Genomic DNA, 22,110 nt, shown 5'->3' on the forward strand with positions numbered 1-22,110 from the left:
GTCTTCGCACGACACGTATCTACACCAGCCAATCCGCTTCCGAATCAGCGACAGAAAAACTCGGATACTCTGGCAGATCCGGTGGTTGATACGCAAGCATTATGAAGTCATACACGTAGCATATAAGTAACTGAATTTAAACGGTCCAAGCTGTAATCCGAAATTTAGATACATTAAAAAACCGAAGTATTGATTATTTGATGGCGTATCTATCCCATCAGCTGATATTTAATGGACGGTTGAAAAAAATATCCAATGGTCGAAATTCATCAATCAAATGTTAACTAATCAGAGTTTATGATTTTTGAACTAATCTGATTTTTATCTGATTAATCTATTTGCAATTGATATCATAGTTTCAACGGTTGAATATTTTATTTATTTATTTCGTACAATTCTGAGTGCCTGCGTATCAACCATCACCCTCTGCCCGTGTACGTCTAATATCTAATCAGTCACGTGTTATCCTGTACTTTTAATGACGAAAGCACCCTTTCAATTTTGCTTGGAGAGAAAGAGGTAAACGGATTGGCTACTCCCCCCGCCACCAGCCCCGTGGCTGATGGTCGGTGCTCTGTGGGACCCACCATGATGTATGTGTTTCATCCATTCCGTTAATCCATTATTAAATATAATTTTAAGGGTTTATTAAAAAAAAATATAGGGATATAAATCTCAGGTGGACCACACCACCGGAAAAAATAGTGATTGGATATCCACCATTTAAATCATCCTAAGGCCCAATGTACTGTTTGTTTGACATCCAATCCGTTGATTAGGTAATATAGATCTATATGAAGGGAAAAAACAAATATCGGCTTGATCCAAAACTTTTATGCCCCCAAGAAGTTTTTAATGGTCAAAGCTAATTCAACACTATTTCCTGTAATCTGGTCCATTTGAGTTTGGTACATATATGATGTTTCATTTAATACCATAAAATGATCTATAAAAATATATGGACGGAATGGATGAAACACATACATCATGGTGGCGCCCACAGAGTACCGCCATCAGCCATTGGCCGGTGGCAGGGCGAGTAGCCAATCCATTTCCAAGAAAGAGAGCCTTCCCGGCACCTGTTGTACACAGCGGGTAAAACACCCAAGCTCCGTGAGGCCACAGTGTTGTGCGTGTGAGATCTACTCCGTTCATCATGTGAGCCCCTATATATTAGTCTATAAATAAAAAATTATCATCTTAAACAAATCAGGTGGGCCACACTCCAGGGAAATTTTGGGAGAAGACGTCAAGGTTTACGCTGGGACCCACCATGATTTTAATATTCCATCGAAACCCTTCATCGCTTGAACCTCACGAGGATGAACGTATAATTCAAAAATAGTTGTCATCCAAACCTGACGAGAGCCACACCGAGGGAAATTAGAGGTTTTATTCATCAGTTGACACCTATACCTATGATATAGCCCATTTGAGATCTATATCCTTCTAATTTTAGTTATGTACTGTGAATATTAGAATACTTGCCTGATGGAAGGAGTGGATTTTATGATAAAAACAAGTTGGGCCCCACAGAGCTGGGGTGTTATATCCGTTGTGTACAATGGGTGGTTGTAAAGTCTCTCCGCTCCTCTGTTCTGGTTCATTGCCGCTGCCTTAGCGGCCGTAGACGGCCGTAGACCACATTTTCTTTTGGCACGTTATCTCTCTCTTTTTTAATATGTGAAGCCGAATTTTTCTCAACCTATTTCAGGAGAAGGTCTAAAGTCCAACTGGTTGGACCATAAGTTACGGTCCACCCAGCGTATAACTTGCAAGTTTCACTTTTATGAAAAATCCAATCCGTCCAATATGTTGGTCCCATCATAATGAGTGACTTTGTGAAAAATAATACAGCTACGTCTATTCATTGAGTATAGAATATTTGTATTCTTCAGTAATGGCTAGATATAGTTTCCTATGGTGTGGTCCAAACGATGTGTTGATGGGAATGTATTTTGCCCCAGATGATTACCATGGTGGGACAAAGCTATTGGAAGGGTTGGATTTCTCATGAAATTAATAAGTTTGAAGTTATCCGATGGATGAACCGTTACTTTTGGTACAACCAATTGGAATTGAGACGGTTTCTATTTCAGTGGCTGTAGAGGCATTTTATCTAGATATACATCCCTATCGATTTGAAATTTATTTGTAATTTCGCATGGAAATCAAAGAATCCAGCAAGGAGCCACATAAAAACATACAAATGCTGCGTGGCCCATTTTCATGTGACACACACACCAACACATCGGTTGGGCTTGTTGCTGGACCTCAGCAAGTCCCTTTTGCACTGGAGTTTCAAGGTATATCAAAATAAATTAAAATAAAAGACACCCATTTCTTCTTGAATTTTATAGATGGAAGGTGGATTTTTTTTTTATTATTATTAATTTTTTTCTGGTAGTTTTGCTAGTTGGGTTTTGTGTTTGAATGATGGTTGTTAGTGAAGTTTGGTTGAACGGGTATGCTACTCTTTTTTTTTTTTTGAATTTGTGTTATTTTGTTGATTTTGTGAAATGGGTGTGAGATTGTTATTATTATTATTATTTTTTTAAATTTTTGTGATGGGAATTGTGTTTTTGTTGGTAAGGGCTAATTGGGTTTTGTGCTGATAAGATCTTGCTAATATTTTATTTGAATGTTACTATACTCTGGCTTAGTACGTTGGACGATACGCTGCATGCATTCATCCACTATAAGTATGGCATACATGCACATTGATCAAGGCAGTCCAGATGATAGGGCGCGCTATGGATGGGACATGGCCCAAAATCTGCGGTAATTGGATGATCCTAGCGGACCAATCAGCGAACATTAAACGGACGGTTAAAAACAAGTTTATCTGACAAAGCCGAAGAGTTAGGTCCAGTCAGTATGATTTGTGGGCCATGCACCATATGGCGTGATTGATGACATGCATGCTATCTTTATCTTGATCCGTGAATGGTTGCATGCTTGTAATCCACCATATTCTGCCAGAATATGCTACAATTCTTCATACTTTCATGATTCTTGCTGTGTAACCTATGGTATTTTGTTGGGTTTTCTCTGTTGCTTGATGACTTGCTAGACATGTGTTTGATTACACTCACAGCTACCTCTTTCTATTCTCTTTTAGAAGTTTTCATGGTTTTCCTTTTTTGGGTTTGAATGATTGTACGATTACATGCATGATTGGTTTATTTATTTATTTATTATTATTGAGATTTGTAGTTTTTTTTTTGCTAAGATTTGAATTGATTTTTATTGTCTTTTTTCCTTATATTGTTACTATCAGTTTACTTGATTTTTTCTTTTCGTGTTCTATGCTGGAAATGAGAAATTCACGAATTCGCACCAGACTTCCCCCTTTTATTTAGTTCTTGAATTTTTGTTGTTGAGTATTGTGATTTTATTTATTTTTATTTTTTTATTGTGGGGCCTAAAGTAGATCTAGCATATATTTTGAAATTTGCTGTCATTCTCCCCACGCAACACGCAGTCCTTTTTCGTTGTTTATATCTTTTTTTCCAGGATTTTGTTTCTTGCAGATGGGATTTGTTTGTTGTTTGATAAAATGCATGCATGAGATGCTTGATGCATATTATGTGATTTCAGGGCATGTTTTTGTTTCCAATCTCTTTGCATTCTTGTTTTTGGTTTTTCTACTTTGGAAGATTTACTATTCTCTGTCTTTTTTTTGTTTTAGATAGTGATAGTGCTTGATAACTGAATTTTCTTTTCATTATTGTTGAGATGCTTACTTTCTTCACTGTTTCATGGTTTTGTGTTCTTTGATGAATTTAAGCTTTCTTTAAGATAGATATACTGCTATTGCTCATTAATCTTCGGCTTTCAGTTCTTCGTCATAAGATTGTAATGGAAATGATTATCACAGTTTTTTTTCCCCCACTGTTTTAAATTGGATAGATTTATATGAGGTTTGCTAAGCCCACTCACATATCTAAGACATACCATATACATGCTAACTTATGCCAACGTGGCCAGGTCCAACTGTGTAGATCGTTTGGCCTAAAAATCAGTCTGGTCCACTCATCAGGTGGGCCACAATGTTAGAAACAAGCAAAGGGTTTGGAAAACTATGGCTCCTAAAATAAAAAATAAAAAATCTATACATTTGTTTCATAAAATGTGGCCGTGATAAGTGGACTGAAATGTTTCTTGGCCCTAGGGACCTACATAGCGGGATGACCTGATGGACTCCCATTTTTAATGGATATAGATGGGACAATTCATACATGTGTGGGGGCTCATGAAAAGCTAAGATTTTAAAACTTCAACAATTATGGTTATCTTGTCTGTGAAGATCTAATCCTTGTTTCACCAAACTCTATGCTTTCAGGTTATTAACTGAATCTATAAACTGCTACCATCTATTAGAGAGATCATACATTTCCTCATAGCAGTAACAGCTCCATCATGTCACCAAAGGGACTAGACTATGATGTGCTGAATGAGAATGTGAAGAAGGCCCAATATGCTGTTAGAGGTGAGCTGTATCTCCGAGCTTCGGAGCTTCAAAAGGAAGGGAAGAAGGTATACATATTCTTTTCCAATGGCTGTCTTCCGCTTATACCTTGTTGGTGTTGCGCAATTTAATTTTGTTTGCAGAGAGTTAGCATTTGTATTTTCGATCAGGGTTCTGTCTGTGAGGCCGTGCCTGGATTACGACTCCTTTGTTTGTTTTAAATTGCTCACCGAGATTTGTGAATCCTCTTTGTGCTTTGTTCTCCCATCTAGTATTGTATCTTTGTGACAACATGCGATGCAGCTTTGTGCATAACAACTTAAAAACAGTTGGGTGTGTTTGGATACACTATCAAATTGAATTGTGGTTATTAGGATGATAAAGTGTGAATAACCAGATTGTATTTTACTTCATTAGCATTCGTATATAGACATACCGGCTCTAAATTGCAGTTGGGCCACTTTCAATTGGACTCGAAAGGAAATGTAACTGCAATTTGAGGGCTACTTCTTCAGTAGGAAATAGGAATAATAAGAAACAACATTGGTTTTTTGTCATTCCATCTAAATTTAACTGCGTGTTCGGAATTCAATGAACTTGGGCATCCAAAAATCATCCAGGGTCGTGTTTGGATGGAATCTTGAATTGAATTGCAGTAATTTTCTAGGTACAGGGGACATGGCCAGATTGTAATCATTGTTCAAGATCTGAAAGCTGAAGATTAATAATGAAAATTCAAAGTCTCGATCCGACTTGATATTTAATAATTAAAACTAATAATAGGTATATCAATTATATAAAATATAATTAAAATTATGTACAAGTAATTTTAAAAAGAAACATTGTCGTGAAATTGTTACTTGTCACTCTGGTAAGACTGCCTCTTTGCATAAGAGAGGTTGTGGTTTTGATTCCCACCCACCTCCATTACTTTTTATTAATAATAATGCAACGACTCACTGAGTGATGCACTCAAGTCACTGTGAGTTGGTTGGGTCGACTGAATGAGCGAGTCAACTTCATGAGTCTTCCTGAGTTGGGGTTGAGTTAGACCCAAAACCGAGTTTCCAAGAGAACAGTCTCAAAAAGTCTCTGAGTCGAGTCAGCGAGTTTTAAAATTATGACTGTAATCACCTTCCTGAGTTGGGGTTGAGTTAGACCCCAACTCACTGTGAGTTGGTTGGGTCGACTGAATGAGCGAGTCAACTTCATGAGTCTTCCTGAGTTGGGGTTGAGTTAGACCCAAAACCGAGTTTCCAAGAGAACAGTCTCCAAATTTCTCTGAGTCGAGTCAGCAAGTTTTAAAATTATGACTGTAATCACCTTCCTCGGTATCCATATCAAGGAATAATAGGCAAACTGCACAGCTTTGCTGCCGCAAGTTGGACCTGAAAGCAATGTGACCACAATTAGAGAGCTGCTTCCTCATTATTAGCACGAAGGAAGGCAGATGCGATTGGGTGGTTCCTCTCAACGTATTATTGCAATTCCTTTCAGTAGGACATCCAAATGCAGCCATGGTAAATTTTTATCATACTAACGACTCCCGTAAAAGCTTTGAGAGCTATCATACTGTCTAGCCCTGAAATTTAGATCCTCACCTTTGATAATGGGCTATCATTCATCTTCCTTGAGAGCTATCATTCATTTTTCTTATTGGAGCTGTTCGATTATATGTCTACTTCCGAATGGGCTGGCAATGCTTTACAAGACTCCTTTCACCATTGCTTTAAGCCCTTTGCAACTGCCAGTAGCCTGCACGTATGACGGAAATTTGATTACTTGACTCGATGAGAGATGTGACTCTTATTTCAACATGCATATGATGATAGGGCTTCTCATCTATTCTGACTTCCTTGAAGGATTAGTTTGTAGGTTTTGAGGTTAACTAGTAGAAATCATTCATTCAACATGTTTGCATGAGTTTCTTATCATGTATGTATGCATGCATGCATATACTCCGCCATCTCACCACTTTCATTTCTCTGCAGATTATTTTTACCAATGTTGGCAACCCTCATGCTTTAGGACAAAAGCCACTGACGTTCCCTCGCCAGGTTTATCACCATTGCATACTCTCTCTACTGATATCTGAGTGTGAAAGAAACTTGTGATCGCACAAGTGCTTATACAATGAAGGATTGAAAATCGGTTCTGGTGGACTGTATCAGTCACCACTAAAACTGGGTCGTATTGCCCCGTACTGGTCTGTTTTGGGTCTATATAACTGTATCGTTTGTGGATGAAACCACTATGTATTGGGCAGTAAGTACCAGTTTTGGTCGATACTTTGAACCATGTATAGAACTGCATTATTGGACTCCTCTCTTCATAGAACCATGCAGGCTATAGTTAACTTGAAAATTTTTATTGGGCATTTTGTCATCTTTTTTCTTACATCATACATGTACAAGGGCCCTCTGCATCACGGTTAAAAGACTCGGCAACCTGGATCGATTCGTTTAGCACTGAGTCGAGTCAGGACTCGCCCAAGTCAGGGCTCAATTGGCTTCACTCATCCAAGTCGGACGTGACTCGGGGTATTGAACTGTATAGGGTACTACCAAATCCGAGTCTTAAAACCATTTTCTGCATAGACTTCTGCTATGGCCACTTGTTCGAGTGTCGGATTGAATCCTAATTTCACCTAATTGCCAATGTGGCATGTGCATGCGAGAACTGTGCTATTCATCAGGCAGGTTGTCCAGTCATGAGGTGGACCACTTTTCAAATTTTAACCATCTGCTTTTTGTATACGTGTAACCCACCTGATGATCAGACTGGCATGATTTTCAGGCCATGGCACATGCGTGGTGGGGCCCACCAGACAGATGGCTTGGGTGTCACCCACTTTTGCTTCATTCAGAGAGTAGGATGCAAAGTGCTACTCTCCTTTTTAGCCATTGCATTCCTCTTCTGCTTATTGTTTTCTACTTGGATATTATGCTAAAATGTTTCATGTTTAAGGGTGCATATGGTTGCACAAAATATCAAGATATTCTGCAACAAGTTGGACTGATTAATCATGAAGTATCATGCAATTTCATGATTTGGGCAACCAAATGCACGCTAAAGATCTTTTGCATTTCACTTTTATTTTGACACGAGAAACCGCCTTGTTGCAGGTGGTGGCACTTTGTCAGGCTCCATTTCTATTAGATGATCCGAATGTGGGACTTGTGTTCCCGGCAGATGCAATCGCAAGAGCTAAGCATTATCTTTCACTGACATCGGGCGGTTTAGGTAATCCCCTTTGATATGTTTCTCCACACTGGTTTTGGTGGGAAAAAGTTCACCATTCAAAGTGCATCGGGTTCTCTATAAAACATATAAACTGTCAAAAGACTTTTTGATGTACTTTTATCCCACTTTTCAGACAGGTTTATATCTATAGCTTAAATTAGGAAGCTGCTATTTTCTCAGTCTGACTGATAAAATACACCCATCCATTCAACTTCTGTTTATATAAGTGAAAAGGATGGACATATTTATCAATTAGACTGAGTGCCAATAACAGCTCCTTTTGTATGTTAAGGAAGTTACCATAGTTTAAAAAATTCTGACTTGACTTGTAACTCGGCCGAGTCTGAGTTGTCTCAGAAACTCAGCCGACTTGATGAGATTCATGGTGACTTGAGCCAAGTCACTTGGACTGTGGAACTGGTTTTTGTTAAAACTAAAAATACACAGGTAGCTAGAATCAAACTCACGTCCTCTACCAGTAAGCTACGTGGTACTTTGTTCTTAGATCTCTTATTTTATAATGCATATCGAATTTAACTAGTTTCAATTTTCTTTATGATTACAAATATAATAATTTATAAATATTTAATATCAAGTCAAGTCTTTGAGTTGACCCTACCTGATTGAACAACGAGTCGAGTGGAGTTTTTGGATTTTTAAACTAATGGAATTTACCAATATACTAACTTTCTTGTTCACTATAATATTCCTCTGCACGTGAAAGCGATTTTGATATATCTGCTATCTCTTGCTGTAATAGACTCTTTTGAGCAATTTTCTTTTCTTTTCTTCCTTTTTTTAAACGCTGCCAAAGCATAATACCAAACTGATATTCGTCCCCTGTTTCTTGAATAATTAGGTGCTTACAGTGACTCCCGTGGACTTCCGGGGGTAAGGAAGGAAATTGCTGAGTTCATTGGAAGGCGTGACGGGTATCCCAGGTAATCAGGGATTGATTTTTGATTGATTTTATTTTATTTATTTTTTATTTTTTATTTTTTGTATACACAGTAGGATGCAATATACTTTGTTTTCTATTAGCAGCTGATTGTATTCATTTCACTTATTGCAGCGATCCAGAGCTTATATTCCTCACAGATGGTGCTAGCAAGGGAGTAATGCAGATCTTGAATACTATTATCCGTAATGATAGGGATGGGGTAATGCATTTGTTTAACTTGGAAGTGAAGATATGTATAAGATAATAGCATAGTTTGCTAAGGTACCATATTACGGGCATGTGGGGCCATGTTTGAATGATCTAGACTGTTGATATGATGACCTGCCATGGATGGGGGACACATCAGATGTCTTTCAAATTGTGAGATCTAGCCCTTTTATCATGGACCTATTGTCCGTTGAGGGTGGAGCGGGGACTGTTGTGCTATATTTTACTTAACTGTCTATTTGTGGGCCACTGATTGAAGGGTTATGATCTTCGTATATGGGAGAATTTGGGGTGTCTCCATCCATGGAGGGACCCCTTAGATCAACAATGTTGATTTTATAATGATGGGCCCATCCTGCAGCTTCTGAATCTGGACTGTCAGCAAGCTGTACGTTTGCAGAAGCTCAATGCCCGATAAGTCCTCCACAGAAGTTCAAATTCTTTGGTCATAGATGCTTCCTTGCTTTTCTATTTTCTGTTTTGTTTTTAAGGGTGCATCTGGTTGCACCAAATATCAATATACCATGATATTTTGATCATTGGTGCAACCGGATGCACTCTTACTTATTCAACTTCTTCTTCTCTCTTCCTTTTTTTTTTCTTTTTCTTTTTTTTTTTTCTTTTTTTCTTCTTTTTGCTGTTGTTTGACACTAATGTAAATGATGCCTGTGTCTTGCCAGATTCTTGTTCCAGTTCCACAATACCCACTTTATTCAGCAGCAATATCTTTATATGGTGGTTCGCTCATCCCATATTACCTTGAAGAGACAGCAAATTGGGGTCTTGACATCAATAACTTACGCCAATCAGTTGCACAGGCCCGGTACAAAGGAATCACCGTAAGTGTTCCTTCTTTTCTAGCATCACATCTATGTCATCCTGTTAAAAAAAAAAACCAATGAGGTACTGGAAAAACTTGTGGAGTTAGACTCATCTCAACCAGGATCCAAATTGAGTTGTGGGATGTGTTGGTATTCAACAGAGGCTATAGTCAAACTCGAACTGCGTCGAGATTGAGCCTTAGTCAAGCTCCAGTTGGATACATAAATTCCATTTTCTATGGACTGGAATCAACCCCAGATTGCATTTCCCTCTTCTTCTTTTTTCTTTTTTCTTTTCTTTTCTTTTTTTTTTTGGGGGAGAAGTTACTTGGGAATCTATATCTAACACAGCCAAACATGTCTCTGTTGGATTCAGGTCCGCGCGATGGTCATCATAAATCCGGGAAACCCAACTGGTCAATGTCTGAGTGAAGCTAATATAAGGGAACTGCTACGATTTTGCTTCCAAGAAAACTTAGTCCTGCTTGCAGATGAAGTTTATCAGCAGAACGTATATCAGGATGAGCGCCCCTTTATAAGCGCAAGAAAGGTATAACAATGATGAGGCTGACTCTGATCCATCAAGCTCAAGGATCTGTTCATTGGTCATTCCATTAAATGGGGCCATCATCGCTGCTTTGACAGATGATCTGAACTATGTATCTGATGGGCCCTGTTGTAAAATAAACAACTACAGAAATACCACATTACCACATCGGTTGGAAAATCATATTCGTCTGACTAATGACCTTGAAATGGACTAAGAATAGCCAACTTTCCATGTTCAATGGGGAAAAATCCAGCTTCTAGGATTTTCCCGTGAGATAAACAGTTCACCAGATACACAGTTCAAAGTATCTGACTACCCAACCACATGAGCCCTTCATTTATAAGAGCAATGAACCTCATCTTATGCTAGAACTAACCAATCAAATTCTTAATTCCACAAGATTTTATTGGACATGGGCCCACCAATAAGCAAGGAGGTCCAACTTGTGTCTTTCCACACTGTGTCGAAAGGCTACTGGGGAGAATGCGGACAGCGTGGAGGATACTTTGAGATGACTAACATTCCTCCACAGGTATGTTTACTCTAGCAACTTGCCAAGTCTTCTTGTTTTTTATTGCTAATTGCAAGCCAAACATTTTGTGCTGTTCTCTAATTTTTGCAAGGACAGGTTATTGCCTAGCATTACTTTCTTTTGTCATTCATTCTACCCAATCATGTGGAAATTAAAAATCTGGTGGATAAAAATCTGCAAAGCCAATCAGGTTGTAACTTGTAAGGCAGTTTGATTTTGTCTTTCTTTCTTTCTTTCTTTCTTTTTTTTTTTTCTTTTTCTTTTTTGAATTCTTGAAATTTAAAAATACATATAATTAAGCATGTAAAAAAGAATTGAGGCAGAGATCAACCATATTCAAACTGAAAGTTTTCCAATCGAGACCATCAAATGTTGCCCGAATGAAGAGGGGAATGTCATGAGACTGGTGATCTCAATGGACAGTGCTCTTCCTGACTGTAAGTTGAGTTTTTCTTGTGTTTTTTCTTTTCCCTTGCAATGGGGTTTCTGATCCCTTTCATAGACTGATCTACCATTGAAACAGTCAGATCATCAACTCTCCCAAGGTGAAACGGCCCTCTCATTTGGAAAACACTAATCCCCTTCTTCATGACGATTTAAAAGGTTTAAAAATGGATTTTAAAATAAATAAAATTATTTCTAATAATACTGTCGATGGACTGTGATGGATGGAGATGATCACACGTGCAGCCCACTTCACATGGAGATTATGGTTTCTATTGTTTCATATTATTATTCTCCTTCTTAGTGCCGAAGTTGATGTGTTAGCATAGAGTTTAAGCACATGGGCTTGGTTTACACAATGACTTAAGCATGGGGAGTATTTTTGTATTTTCACATATATTATGAAAGCCCTGATGATAATAAGAGGAGAGGATAGGGGCATCACTACCTTCTAGGCCTTCTCTCTTTCTATTGCCTTTTCTTATATTATCTCCCTTCCCCCCTCTCAATCTATCCCAAGGAATAAATACTATAAAATGACAAAGACAAGAAGCTTAATTTGTAAGTTTATGTGAGGATTACCTGGGATCTCCGACATGAATGGCTAGGATCAAGAGGGCCTGATGGCCATTCATCCAACGCAAACATTATGCATCGTATTCTAGTCTATCAATGACACTCACATGGCATCTATATGTAGTAATGAACTGTATTGGGATGTGGATCAATCGGTTCTTGGAAATAAATCAGTCTTTTGCAGTTTTTTTTCTTTTTTCGAAAGAGGGTTCTGTTGGTTCTTACTCTTGGAAAATACCACTTCCACCAGAAAGTAGACTTTTGATTTTTGTGTTTCTGAAGCTACTGATTCTTCATGTTGATCTGATGCAGACAGTTGATGAGATTTACAAGGTTGCATCGATTTCACTCAGTCCAAATGTCCCCGGGCAGATCTTTGTAAGTCGGTGTTTAGCTTGATTAGTCCATTTTTGGATACTGTTTTAGATCTGCTAATTTTGACATTAGAAATTATGCTTAAAATCTCTTTTTCTTTTTCTTTTTTGTTCATAATATGGCCGAGTTAACCCAGTTTGGCCAGGCCTTGAATATTGACTGTGAATTACCACTTCATTGAAAAAAAGTAAAGTTGGTCGAGTTGATTATCGATTTGGATGATATTTTTCAGCTAGGACTGATGGTTAATCCCCCCAAACCAGGAGACATCTCATATCTGAAGTTTGTTACAGAGAGGTAAAGATGATTAATGTTCAACTGCTGTCTGCCAATAATCAGATTGTTTCTCCTTTCCCATTATCCTATATAGTAGTAAATGGATTGGAGGCTACCCAAAGAAAAGGAAAAAAGAAAAAGAAAAGAGGATTGGAATGGATTAAACCATCATTCTGCCTTACCAGTTTGAATTCATTTTACCTATAATTTTCCATCCTCTTTGAATACGCGGGCAACGAATCCTCAACCTGAGGATATGTGCATTATCAGGTTTTCCATTCATACAGTTGGGGCCCATGGTTAAGTGATCCAAGTTGTTGGTCTTTCAGGCCCCACCATAGATCACGCTTCAAGACTCTTCCGGTTTGCAATATTCTAGCCACCGATCTTGGGCCTTTCTTCAGTTGAATGTTAATTGTTCCTGTATCTCTCTCTTCTTGACAATTGATTTGCAGTTGACAAAGTGAAATGTTAGGATTGCCTATTATGAAGATTTTTGGGCATGGTCCATGCAGTTTAGAGTCCAAGCAAGCATCGATGGTTTGGATCAATGAACTGCAGGCCCTGCTTGTACATATTGAAAACCTGATATACTGTGCACGTCCTTAGGTCAAGGATCATAGAATTCCTATGCATTTTGTTTGTTCCCCGAGATAATGTGCTTGTGATTACGAATACGCAGCAAGGCAATCCTTGATTCGTTGAGGAAGAGAGCCCATATAATGACTGACGGATTCAACAGTTGCCGTAACGTAGTCTGTAATTTTACAGAAGGTACTAATGGCAATCAACTAGTCTTGTCTTTTCACTCGTTTGTAATTTTTCATTTTTGAAACCGAAGGGTGTCTTAATCTTGAGTATTAAGCAACTAATGAGGGGAAATGGTCTCAGGAGCCATGTATTCGTTCCCTCAAATACGCTTGCCGCCAAGAGCAATTGAAGTTGCAAAACAGGCTGGAAAAGTCCCCGATGTTTTCTACTGCCTCAAGCTTTTGGAAGCAACAGGCATTTCTACCGTCCCAGGCTCAGGTTTCGGCCAGAAAGAAGGGTAATTACTCTGCAAATTTATTTTTCTCCCAAATTATTCTTGATGCAAAATATTCATGCAATGATGCATTTGATGCCATAAACCATATAACTTCAATTTCAATGGATGGCTTTCAACATGTCATGTGCGTGAGACATCCAACCCGTTCAATAGGTTGGCCCCACCGCAAGGATCACCTTCTATAAAAATCAGCCCCATCCACTAATCAGGTGGACCACACTTGCTGAGCTGACCCGACTCGATCAAGACTCCAGTTGAGCTGAGCGGTAGCTCGATTTCTGTGGTGCCTGAGAAAACCCAATTACCGAGTCTAAAAACTCAATAAGCAATCAAGCTAGGAGTATTTACAGTACTTTTTCAAAGAACAAGTAGGGAAGGAATGTCTTTAATTGAGCCACTTGCTTTTATAGGGTCTTCCATTTGAGAACAACCATCTTACCAGCTGAAGAAGACATGCCTGCAATCATGGCCAGTTTCAAGAAGTTCAATGACGAGTTCATGGAACAATATGAAGACCACAGAGGTTATTCAAGGATGTAAGGAAAGAAAGCATTCCTAAGATGTATTCCCCCTCCCCATATTTCTTAAAGTCATGTAATGCTCACACCTCAACTCATGTTTAAGCATTAAACCTCTCTAAGCCTGGGGTAATGAATCTGTCATGTTATAATTTGTTTGATATTTTTTAATACTGATATTTCGACAAGAGATTCATAATAACAAGTTGAATTCTTAGTTCTATAACTCAGTGAGTCGACTCGAAACTCAGCCGAGTTGAATTAAATCGACCAGATTTCGAGCCGAATCACCATGGAACTTAAAAAGTATGAGTAACTCAGTCTCAACTCAGCATTACTCGGTGCCTTGACTCAATGATTCAGTCAACTGGATGCTACTCACGACTGACTCGAACCGAGTGACTCACTTCAAATTTTTTTTAGTATATATATTAATATCATCCATGACAACCATGTAAAAGAAATATTACTATATTAAGTATTAGATGTCGAGTTGAGTCAAATAAATACTTGCCTGGGTATTCAAGTCACCCGGACCCGGCTGAACATTGAATTGATTTTGCTAGTTTTTGAACTATGGCTGAAATAAGGTTGTGAGGAAATGGAAGAGTTTTAGGGGGTGTGTATGGATTACCATGCCGAATGGAATTGCGATTATTAGTATAATGAAGTGGAAACAACCAAATCCTAATTTCATGGTGGGGATTGAATGTCCTAGCCCCAGCGTTTGGAGTGGCAGGGGTTCTCACGGATCCTGAAGTCCTACCCAAAAAAAAAAATTCCAATTTTCTTTGCATTCACGAGGGTCTGGGTTCCAAATTGCAATTACATTACTTTCAAGCTGGAGTTGAAAGGAAAGCAATTGCTACTTGAGGGCTACTTCCTCATCACGAATGCAGGAATGCTAGGAAATATCACTTTGGAAATTTGGTATCGATTAAATGAACATTCACAATCTGATTTGTTTGCCCATCCAAACATGGCTGGAGGAAATGGCAATGCCAAAATCAAGCATGCATTATGAGAAAGTAGGCCTTGATTAAGTTGATAGTTGTAAAACTCAGGAATCCTTCGCTGCTGATTTGGGTATCTGGTAGACTGAGCTTTGACGCAGGAATGAACGTGATGAGGTCAAGCACCGTCTCCCTCAAGAGGATAACTGTTCCAAATCCACAGAACTTCTCTGGGCTCCTCACAGAGGCTTCTCGAATCCACGAGAAAGAAAGCAGGCAATTCGCAACTTATTATAAATACTAAACTTACTATTTATAAACGGTCGTGATGTTTCCTAGTGCGCAAGGTTTTCAGCCAAAAATAGTAAGTGTCCTATTTGGCTTCACCAAACCATTCTCCTAATTATTCTAAGCTCTTTTCAAGTTGGGCGCAAATCCTAAAGTTTGATGGATGAAGCGTTATAATCAAACTAAAACTTACTATTTATAGTAAAAACGAAATTAAAATAGGGAAACGACCATCGATCCAGGGGTATCTCGCAGATCCGGCTTGTGCAACCCAGCATAATTGGGTTGGTTGGCTAAAGTAGCTCGTTCTACTCCAAAATCATATATTTTACGCCCAATAACTCATTCTGGATTGTGAGATACACCCGATCTAAGCTCCGACGGTCCAGATCACTTATGTCGTCGACCGGGCCTTTTCTAATCCATCTTGGCCATGAAACTGTCCGCGACCCGCTCTATATCAAGCTTCCACATTTATGCATGTAGGAAACAGTAGCCACTTACAGTAGGCCCCAGTTGCCTTTTTTCCCATTTGTATTTCCATGTGAACGTTGAAATTTTCTACAACAATCTCTTGGGTGTTAGTGGTGGTGGTGTGATCATGTTAGTTTCCTGCCCACTACAACAGCACTTGTGGCAGGGGGCTGCGGGTGGGACCGTCTGCTTTGTGGGTCCTACTAGGGTTGACCATGCTTCCACAACTGAAAATCATATCAATTGAATGGTTTTGGCAATCCAATTCATGGGCATGTTTGGATTGATGATTACTACCGTTGTGGAAAAGTATAATGATTACAAATTTATTTACATGTCTCTTGAAAGAATTCAAATCCCCTGCTTGCTACAAGTAGGAAAATCCTACTTGTTGCAATGTAATTGGGCCACATAATCACACATTGCATTTTATGTAGTAGTGCCAACAATGTCAGCAATGACATTGACTAATCACAATGCCGGGATGACATTGACTAATCACAATGCCGGAAAACAGATTTTTCCTGCTTGTGACACAAAGAGGATCCGGATTCCTCAAGAAAACATTTGTATTTGACTGATAATTACCGTATTTAGTTCATCAGCATTAAATTCTTAACGATAACACTTTTTTATTACTTTAATATTAAATCATCAAATTCATACGCTAATAAGCCTTTTTGAGCTCACTGAAGATTATGCTGGACACATGTTGGGGACAACCGCCCACCCCACATGTGGTAAGGTAGAGGGCTGCCAGGGCTCTCTCCCTCTCTTACAGGTAGTGTGGGTGCTGGCATGAAGTAGGAGCAGAAGAGAGTTCGAATTCAACCCTTTTCTCCAGCTTAAAAAAAAAAAAAAAGAAAAAAAAAAGAAAAAAAGAGTTTTTATTAGGCCATGTTAAATTTTCCCATTGAATGGCAAGTTTCTGCCTCCAACGAGTTTTAAATCATTATAACCCGTCACCCAAACAGGCCCCACATTTTGGCAATATTCTGTAAGCTCGGTGAAAAGTGCATCTACCTCCCTTCACATATGACAATCAGATGCCCCTTCCCTCTGTCTTTCATTATTGTAGTTAGAGCTGGGCAGAATCCAACCTGATCCGATCCGAACCGAACCGAAGGCCTGTATCGGTGTGGATCGAGTAGGACCACTCAGATCTGATCGTACACCGGATCGAGTTCAGATCGTGGTCAATTCAGACCGATCCGATCTGAAATCCGAACGAACCATAATCCCTCTTTCTCTACCCCAAGGAGGCGCCACACCCACCCATCTATCCTCCTTTCTCTCCCTCTTTCTCTCTCGATTTCCCTCCTCTCGTTCCTTCTCTCCTCCATTTTCTCCTTCTTTCTCTCCCGGTTTCCCACATTTCCTTTTTTCTCTCCTCCTCTCTCCCCCTCTCTCCCTAGACTCAACTCGATTCGGTTTCCCAGACCGAGTCGGACTCGGTTCGGGTCAGGCCAACAAGAATTCAAATCGGATCAAGTCAGCCCTGCTAGACTCGGTTCCGGATCGGATCGAGTTCGGGTCAGGTACTTGAAAAATCAGTTCAAGTTGAGTTGGACCCAATCCGGTCCGACTCGACTCAATGCCCACCTCTAATTGTAGTATATAGATGCCTCTCCATTTATCCTATGTTAAGAGGGTTCTCTACCAAATGACCAAAATGCCCTCCGTTGGTACAAGGACATTGGATGATAGAGCGAGCAACTAGCTATGTGTGGGGCCCGCTGGGGTGTATGCATGCATGCCCTCCATTGGTACAAGGACATTGGATGATGGAGTGAGCAACTAGCTATGTGTGGGGCCCACTGGGGTGTATGCATGCATGGCATCCAACCTGTCGAGCCGGAATTGAACACAATAAATCAAGCTAATCCAATCATCAAGTGGCCCACATCATAGGAAGCAATGACAACCACACAAAAACTTCTAAATTCACGTAGTGCCCCACTTGATGGTTGGATTCGCCAGATTTTTGGGATGCTATATTTTTACGGTGGGTGACCCAATTGATGACATGCACACATCATGGTGGACCTGGTACATGTTTACAACTAGTTGCCTATGAGATTGGGAGAAAAATATTGATGTCCTCAGAGATAAAAGTGCAAATAGGCTGTTTTAAAGAAAGGTTACACTAATGAAAAACTGAGGGGAGGTGAATCTAATTATCATATAAGCAAGCGGAGGTATATGCAATTAACTCAATTAATGAAGTGAAAGATCTTTAGATACACACAAATCCCAATGCCAGTTTGTGAAACACTTATTCACTTTTGAAATGGAACGGATTTCATCTTCACAAACTTGATCAATCAAAGCTCAACGAAAATAATAATATAATATTTAAATATTTTTTTCAAAATAGCTCGTAAATAAAATCTGACCATCCAATTCAATTTGGCGCATTAGATAATCTGCTTAGGTATTATCACCATCATGTGATCATTCATGATCTTCCTTTTAACCATATTTGTGACTCGATCTTGATTTAACCGCTTTCCCAGCATGCTTTTGACCAAGCTAAATCTCTGTGCTTGGCCTTACGCGATCATCATGTAGGATCCATATGATTAACCAATGATTTATCTCCGCTGCAACATATAAGCTTACATGATTTTGACTAGGTCGGAGCTGATCTTGCCAATCTATGTGATCATCCTGATCATCTCATCAACTAAGGTTGAGGTGTATCTTATATGCACATGCATCTCAATATATACCACTCCCATTGTGCATACACGCACCATTTTTTATTTTTATTTTTTGGGGGTTAGCTTGTTAGTACACACCCATGTCAGTACACACATTCCATGTTAGCCACCCCCGCTAGGGATCGATACCAAGACCTCAAGTGTTGAAACGAGGTATCTCCACTCAGTTTGCCAGTTGAGCTATGGATCTGGGTGTATTGTGCATACATGCACCATGGTTTACAACATACAAGAAGCAGACCAAGCCTTTAATCAACGAATGTTGGTCACACATCATAGTGATGGCCAATCGAAATATCTATGTGCATCATTGTGAAACAATCACATGTATATATGTAAACTCAAACATCAGAAAATCTCAATATAATCTAATAAATAAATATATACATATTTCAATAACAGTCTAATAAGCCACACAAAATCTAACACACTCAATCCACCTCAGTAGGGCATCCGAATACCACAAAGGGAAGAATTAAACACTCAAATCTTCCCCTATGAATTGAATCAAGGTTAAAGCTATTACCTTACCATACACCACTATCAAAAGGAATTCTACAACCCAGGGTGTGAACCTATCACCATCAAATCAAACGACAGCCAAACGTCCATCCAAGCATGCAATATAGTTTTACTGAGGACCGCTTCAATCAGAGAAACAATGGTTCATCGTCCGTCCAAAAACAGGAGCATCCGCATTTTGCAAACTCAGGAAAATTCTCTGATTGGAATGAGCAATGGTACCACAGTAATTCTAAACTTGTTCAAATCAGTGATTCCAATGCCCACTCGAGTCATTAACAATTTTCGTGAGCTTGCGTAACTGTCGATCTTCTGTTCTTCTGAAAGATATGTTCATCAAAATAGTAACTGAACATGGACCATGAAAATCATGATGATTCCAGAGTTCATTCTTTCTTTGAGGATATAATACAAACACACCCCAATCATAATACGTAAGGGAATTTCCTCCCACCACCAAAGTTCTATGATTCTGTGAACAGGAAAGGGCAACCCGAGAACAGAAACATGGAGTTCACAGCTTTACATTTTTGCACCCAAGTTCCCAAGGGTCGTGATGGATGTTTGTACAATATCAATTTCACTCATCAAGTAGGCTCCACCATATTTGTAACATGGCCCAAAAATCAGGTGGTTCAAACAACCTAAAATGATCAATTTGAAGAAAGCCTGACTGCTGTCCATTTCTGGGGCATGTTCTAGTTGAGCAGTTAAGACCATTTGATTGACCTGATTTTTGGGACATGGCCCACCAGATGAGTAGTCCAGATCTTGTACAATTCCAGTACATGTCCAGGTGGGAATTTGAAGTACAACTAGCACTTCTCATTACTGTCAATACAAAACAACCTTGAACATCCAAAAAGAAGCAAGGAAGAAAGTTCAGTTCCAACATACTCATTGCTAGATTCCTCCTTTTCCATAGATCATTCAATCGAAGAAAACCCAGAATGCACAAAGACAATCAGACTTCATTAATCCAATATCCAATAACATCGACAAAAGGAGAAAGAAATGAGAATCCAAATCAATAATTCTACCCATGGAAAGGGACCCACATATCCACATAACATCTAAGCGACTTAGGCAATGCTTGTTTCCATGCATCGAGATCCGGCGGGCAACCCGTCAATGCAATGCAGCCATCCTCCTTCCGATGCCCAAGATTCAAAACGAACAATTCAGCTGGAAACACCTGGCTCATCACCCTCAGAGTCTCCTCCTTCACCAAATTCCCATCTCTGCTTGGATCCTCAGCCTCAACACAACTCCCCCCGCAATTCACCATAATTCTCCCACCTTCCCTCAAACTCCTCTTCAACTTCTCCCACGTCGCTAGCTCTTGAAGCTCAGGAATCAAGCTCCCTTTACAAAACAAATCTACGAAAATCCCTGAAAACCCTTCTCTCACGCTGGCTTTCAATGCATCTCCTATATATACAAAAAGCCTATCTGGGTTCTGTTGATGAACCCATAATGGGTGTATCTAGAGTTGGGATCGTTGTGCGTACTTTTCTTTTTAAGCAAGGTGGTGTATTTATATGTTTAGTAGGTAGCTTGTGTATTTGAGTCTCACTAAAAAGACCCATATTAGAGTGAGAATATATTGTTGAGTATTTATCCAATTACGCCTCAATTGGTCCCATCTTTGATTAGGATCTCGCTATAGAGTCTTACTCGTATATAGCATGAGATTCTCTTTGGATATTTTCATCATGGGCTCAAGGTCGGTATGTGAAGTCGATATCGATATATATGGTTGAGGTTGGTCAATGAAACTTTATTTCTGAGTAAAGTTGATTAATTCAACTTGATCATTAAGTTTCTTTACTCAGCCCAACTTCTTTAATAACGAACACTTTGATAGTTAAGGGAGTTTGCTCTAATAGTTCTTTGCCACGTGTCTCATATATCCGGTCGATTCACTTTTCTTCGTAACAAATGTAATTTTTCTAATGCAATTGATAATTTAATTATTTTGAGATATCTCGCCTTTAAAAATGAGAAAAAGAGAAAAGAGAAAAAGAAAAAGAAAAAGGAGAAAGGAAATGGGTAATTCAAGTAAAAGTGAGGAGTTGTAAAACTCACTAAAAGTAAATATTTGAAATCTTTTGGATTCCAAATACCCTCTTCCACCCCTACCAAACTAATCATGAATTTAAAATACTCACAAAATCCTCCAAATTCACTGTGCTAAATGGCCCCTACTACTTGTGTACTATATAGGATGCGTTGGGAAAACACCTGCCCAAACCATTCATCATTAGCCTTAGCCTAACCTAACTCAAAGAGTCAGAATTTCAAGCCCTGGTGGAAGCCGTAGGCCAAATTTAGTAGCTCAAAACCTGACTAGGTCAGTCATTAGGCAGGCCACAGGCCTACCAAGAAACGGGTGACTAAAAAGGTTGAGGAACAGGCCAGCTTATCTTCACAAAAATACGAATAGGCCCGCTCATCTTCACAAAAACACGCTCGCGTGACTCTGGTACGGGACAGGGGCGTTACTCTCGATGATCTGGCCAGAACTACTTCACACGGATAAAATCCCTGGAGTGGATTAAGTGCGGCGCCGGCCTCACCCAGGACGGTTGTGGCCATTACCGTAGGGCCTACTTTGTTGTATGTATTCTAACTTCCGTCCGTCCGTTTTTAAGAATCATTTCAGTTTCAAGGCATTATCTCATAAACGAAACGTATCCAATTCTCAGGTGAACCATACCATACCATAGAAATCAGTGGTGATTGATCATTAAAATCTTCTCGTCGCCCACAAGTTTTGAATGAAGATGACAATTGTCTTTTTTTGTTTTTCATCCGTGTTTTTGTGATCTCATTAACAGCTTAGATGGAAAAATAAACGTTACGATGGACCTTAGGAAGTTTTTAATGGTGGAGTGTTCAATCACCCATGTTTCCTGTGGTATGGACCATCTGATATTTAGATCTAAATCATTTTTGGGCTCATGCGTTAAAATGATCCGACAAAACGGATGAACAGTGCTGATATATAATACATACATCAATGTGGGCCCCACGGTAAGGGCCGCACCGTATTGGGTGAGGCCATTGCCACACCTAATCTGCTTCCTTACCCCGTCTATCAGGTGGCACCCAAACATCCAGGTAGA

The 22,110-nt window shown here is 39.4% G+C and overlaps 2 protein-coding genes across 2 annotated transcripts; one reads left to right on the forward strand and one right to left on the reverse strand.

Moving 5' to 3' along the window:
• The first annotated feature begins 2,152 nt into the window (after window positions 1–2,152).
• Window positions 2,153–14,248, forward strand: LOC131237900 (glutamate--glyoxylate aminotransferase 2). Its single transcript, XM_058235951.1, has 14 exons — window positions 2,153–2,306; window positions 4,346–4,539; window positions 6,463–6,528; window positions 7,597–7,714; window positions 8,574–8,655; window positions 8,787–8,874; window positions 9,563–9,721; window positions 10,080–10,253; window positions 10,654–10,785; window positions 12,118–12,183; window positions 12,413–12,477; window positions 13,139–13,230; window positions 13,348–13,504; window positions 13,915–14,248. The coding sequence occupies exons 2-14, from the start codon at window positions 4,423–4,425 to the stop codon at window positions 14,042–14,044; spliced, it is 1,446 nt and encodes a 481-aa protein (XP_058091934.1). The 5' UTR covers window positions 2,153–2,306; window positions 4,346–4,422; the 3' UTR covers window positions 14,045–14,248.
• Window positions 14,249–19,863: 5,615 nt separating this feature from the next.
• On the reverse strand, window positions 19,864–21,580 carry LOC131228199 (uncharacterized). The gene is made up of 2 exons (XM_058224079.1): window positions 21,488–21,580; window positions 19,864–20,441 (listed from the first exon to the last, which is right to left on the reverse strand). Exons 1-2 carry the CDS (start codon window positions 21,578–21,580, stop codon window positions 20,019–20,021), a joined length of 516 nt encoding a protein of 171 aa, XP_058080062.1. The 3' UTR covers window positions 19,864–20,018.
• Window positions 21,581–22,110: the final 530 nt, after the last annotated feature.

Source organism: Magnolia sinica, chromosome 2 (genome assembly GCF_029962835.1).
Source record: "Magnolia sinica isolate HGM2019 chromosome 2, MsV1, whole genome shotgun sequence".
Taxonomy (NCBI): domain Eukaryota; kingdom Viridiplantae; phylum Streptophyta; class Magnoliopsida; order Magnoliales; family Magnoliaceae; genus Magnolia; species Magnolia sinica.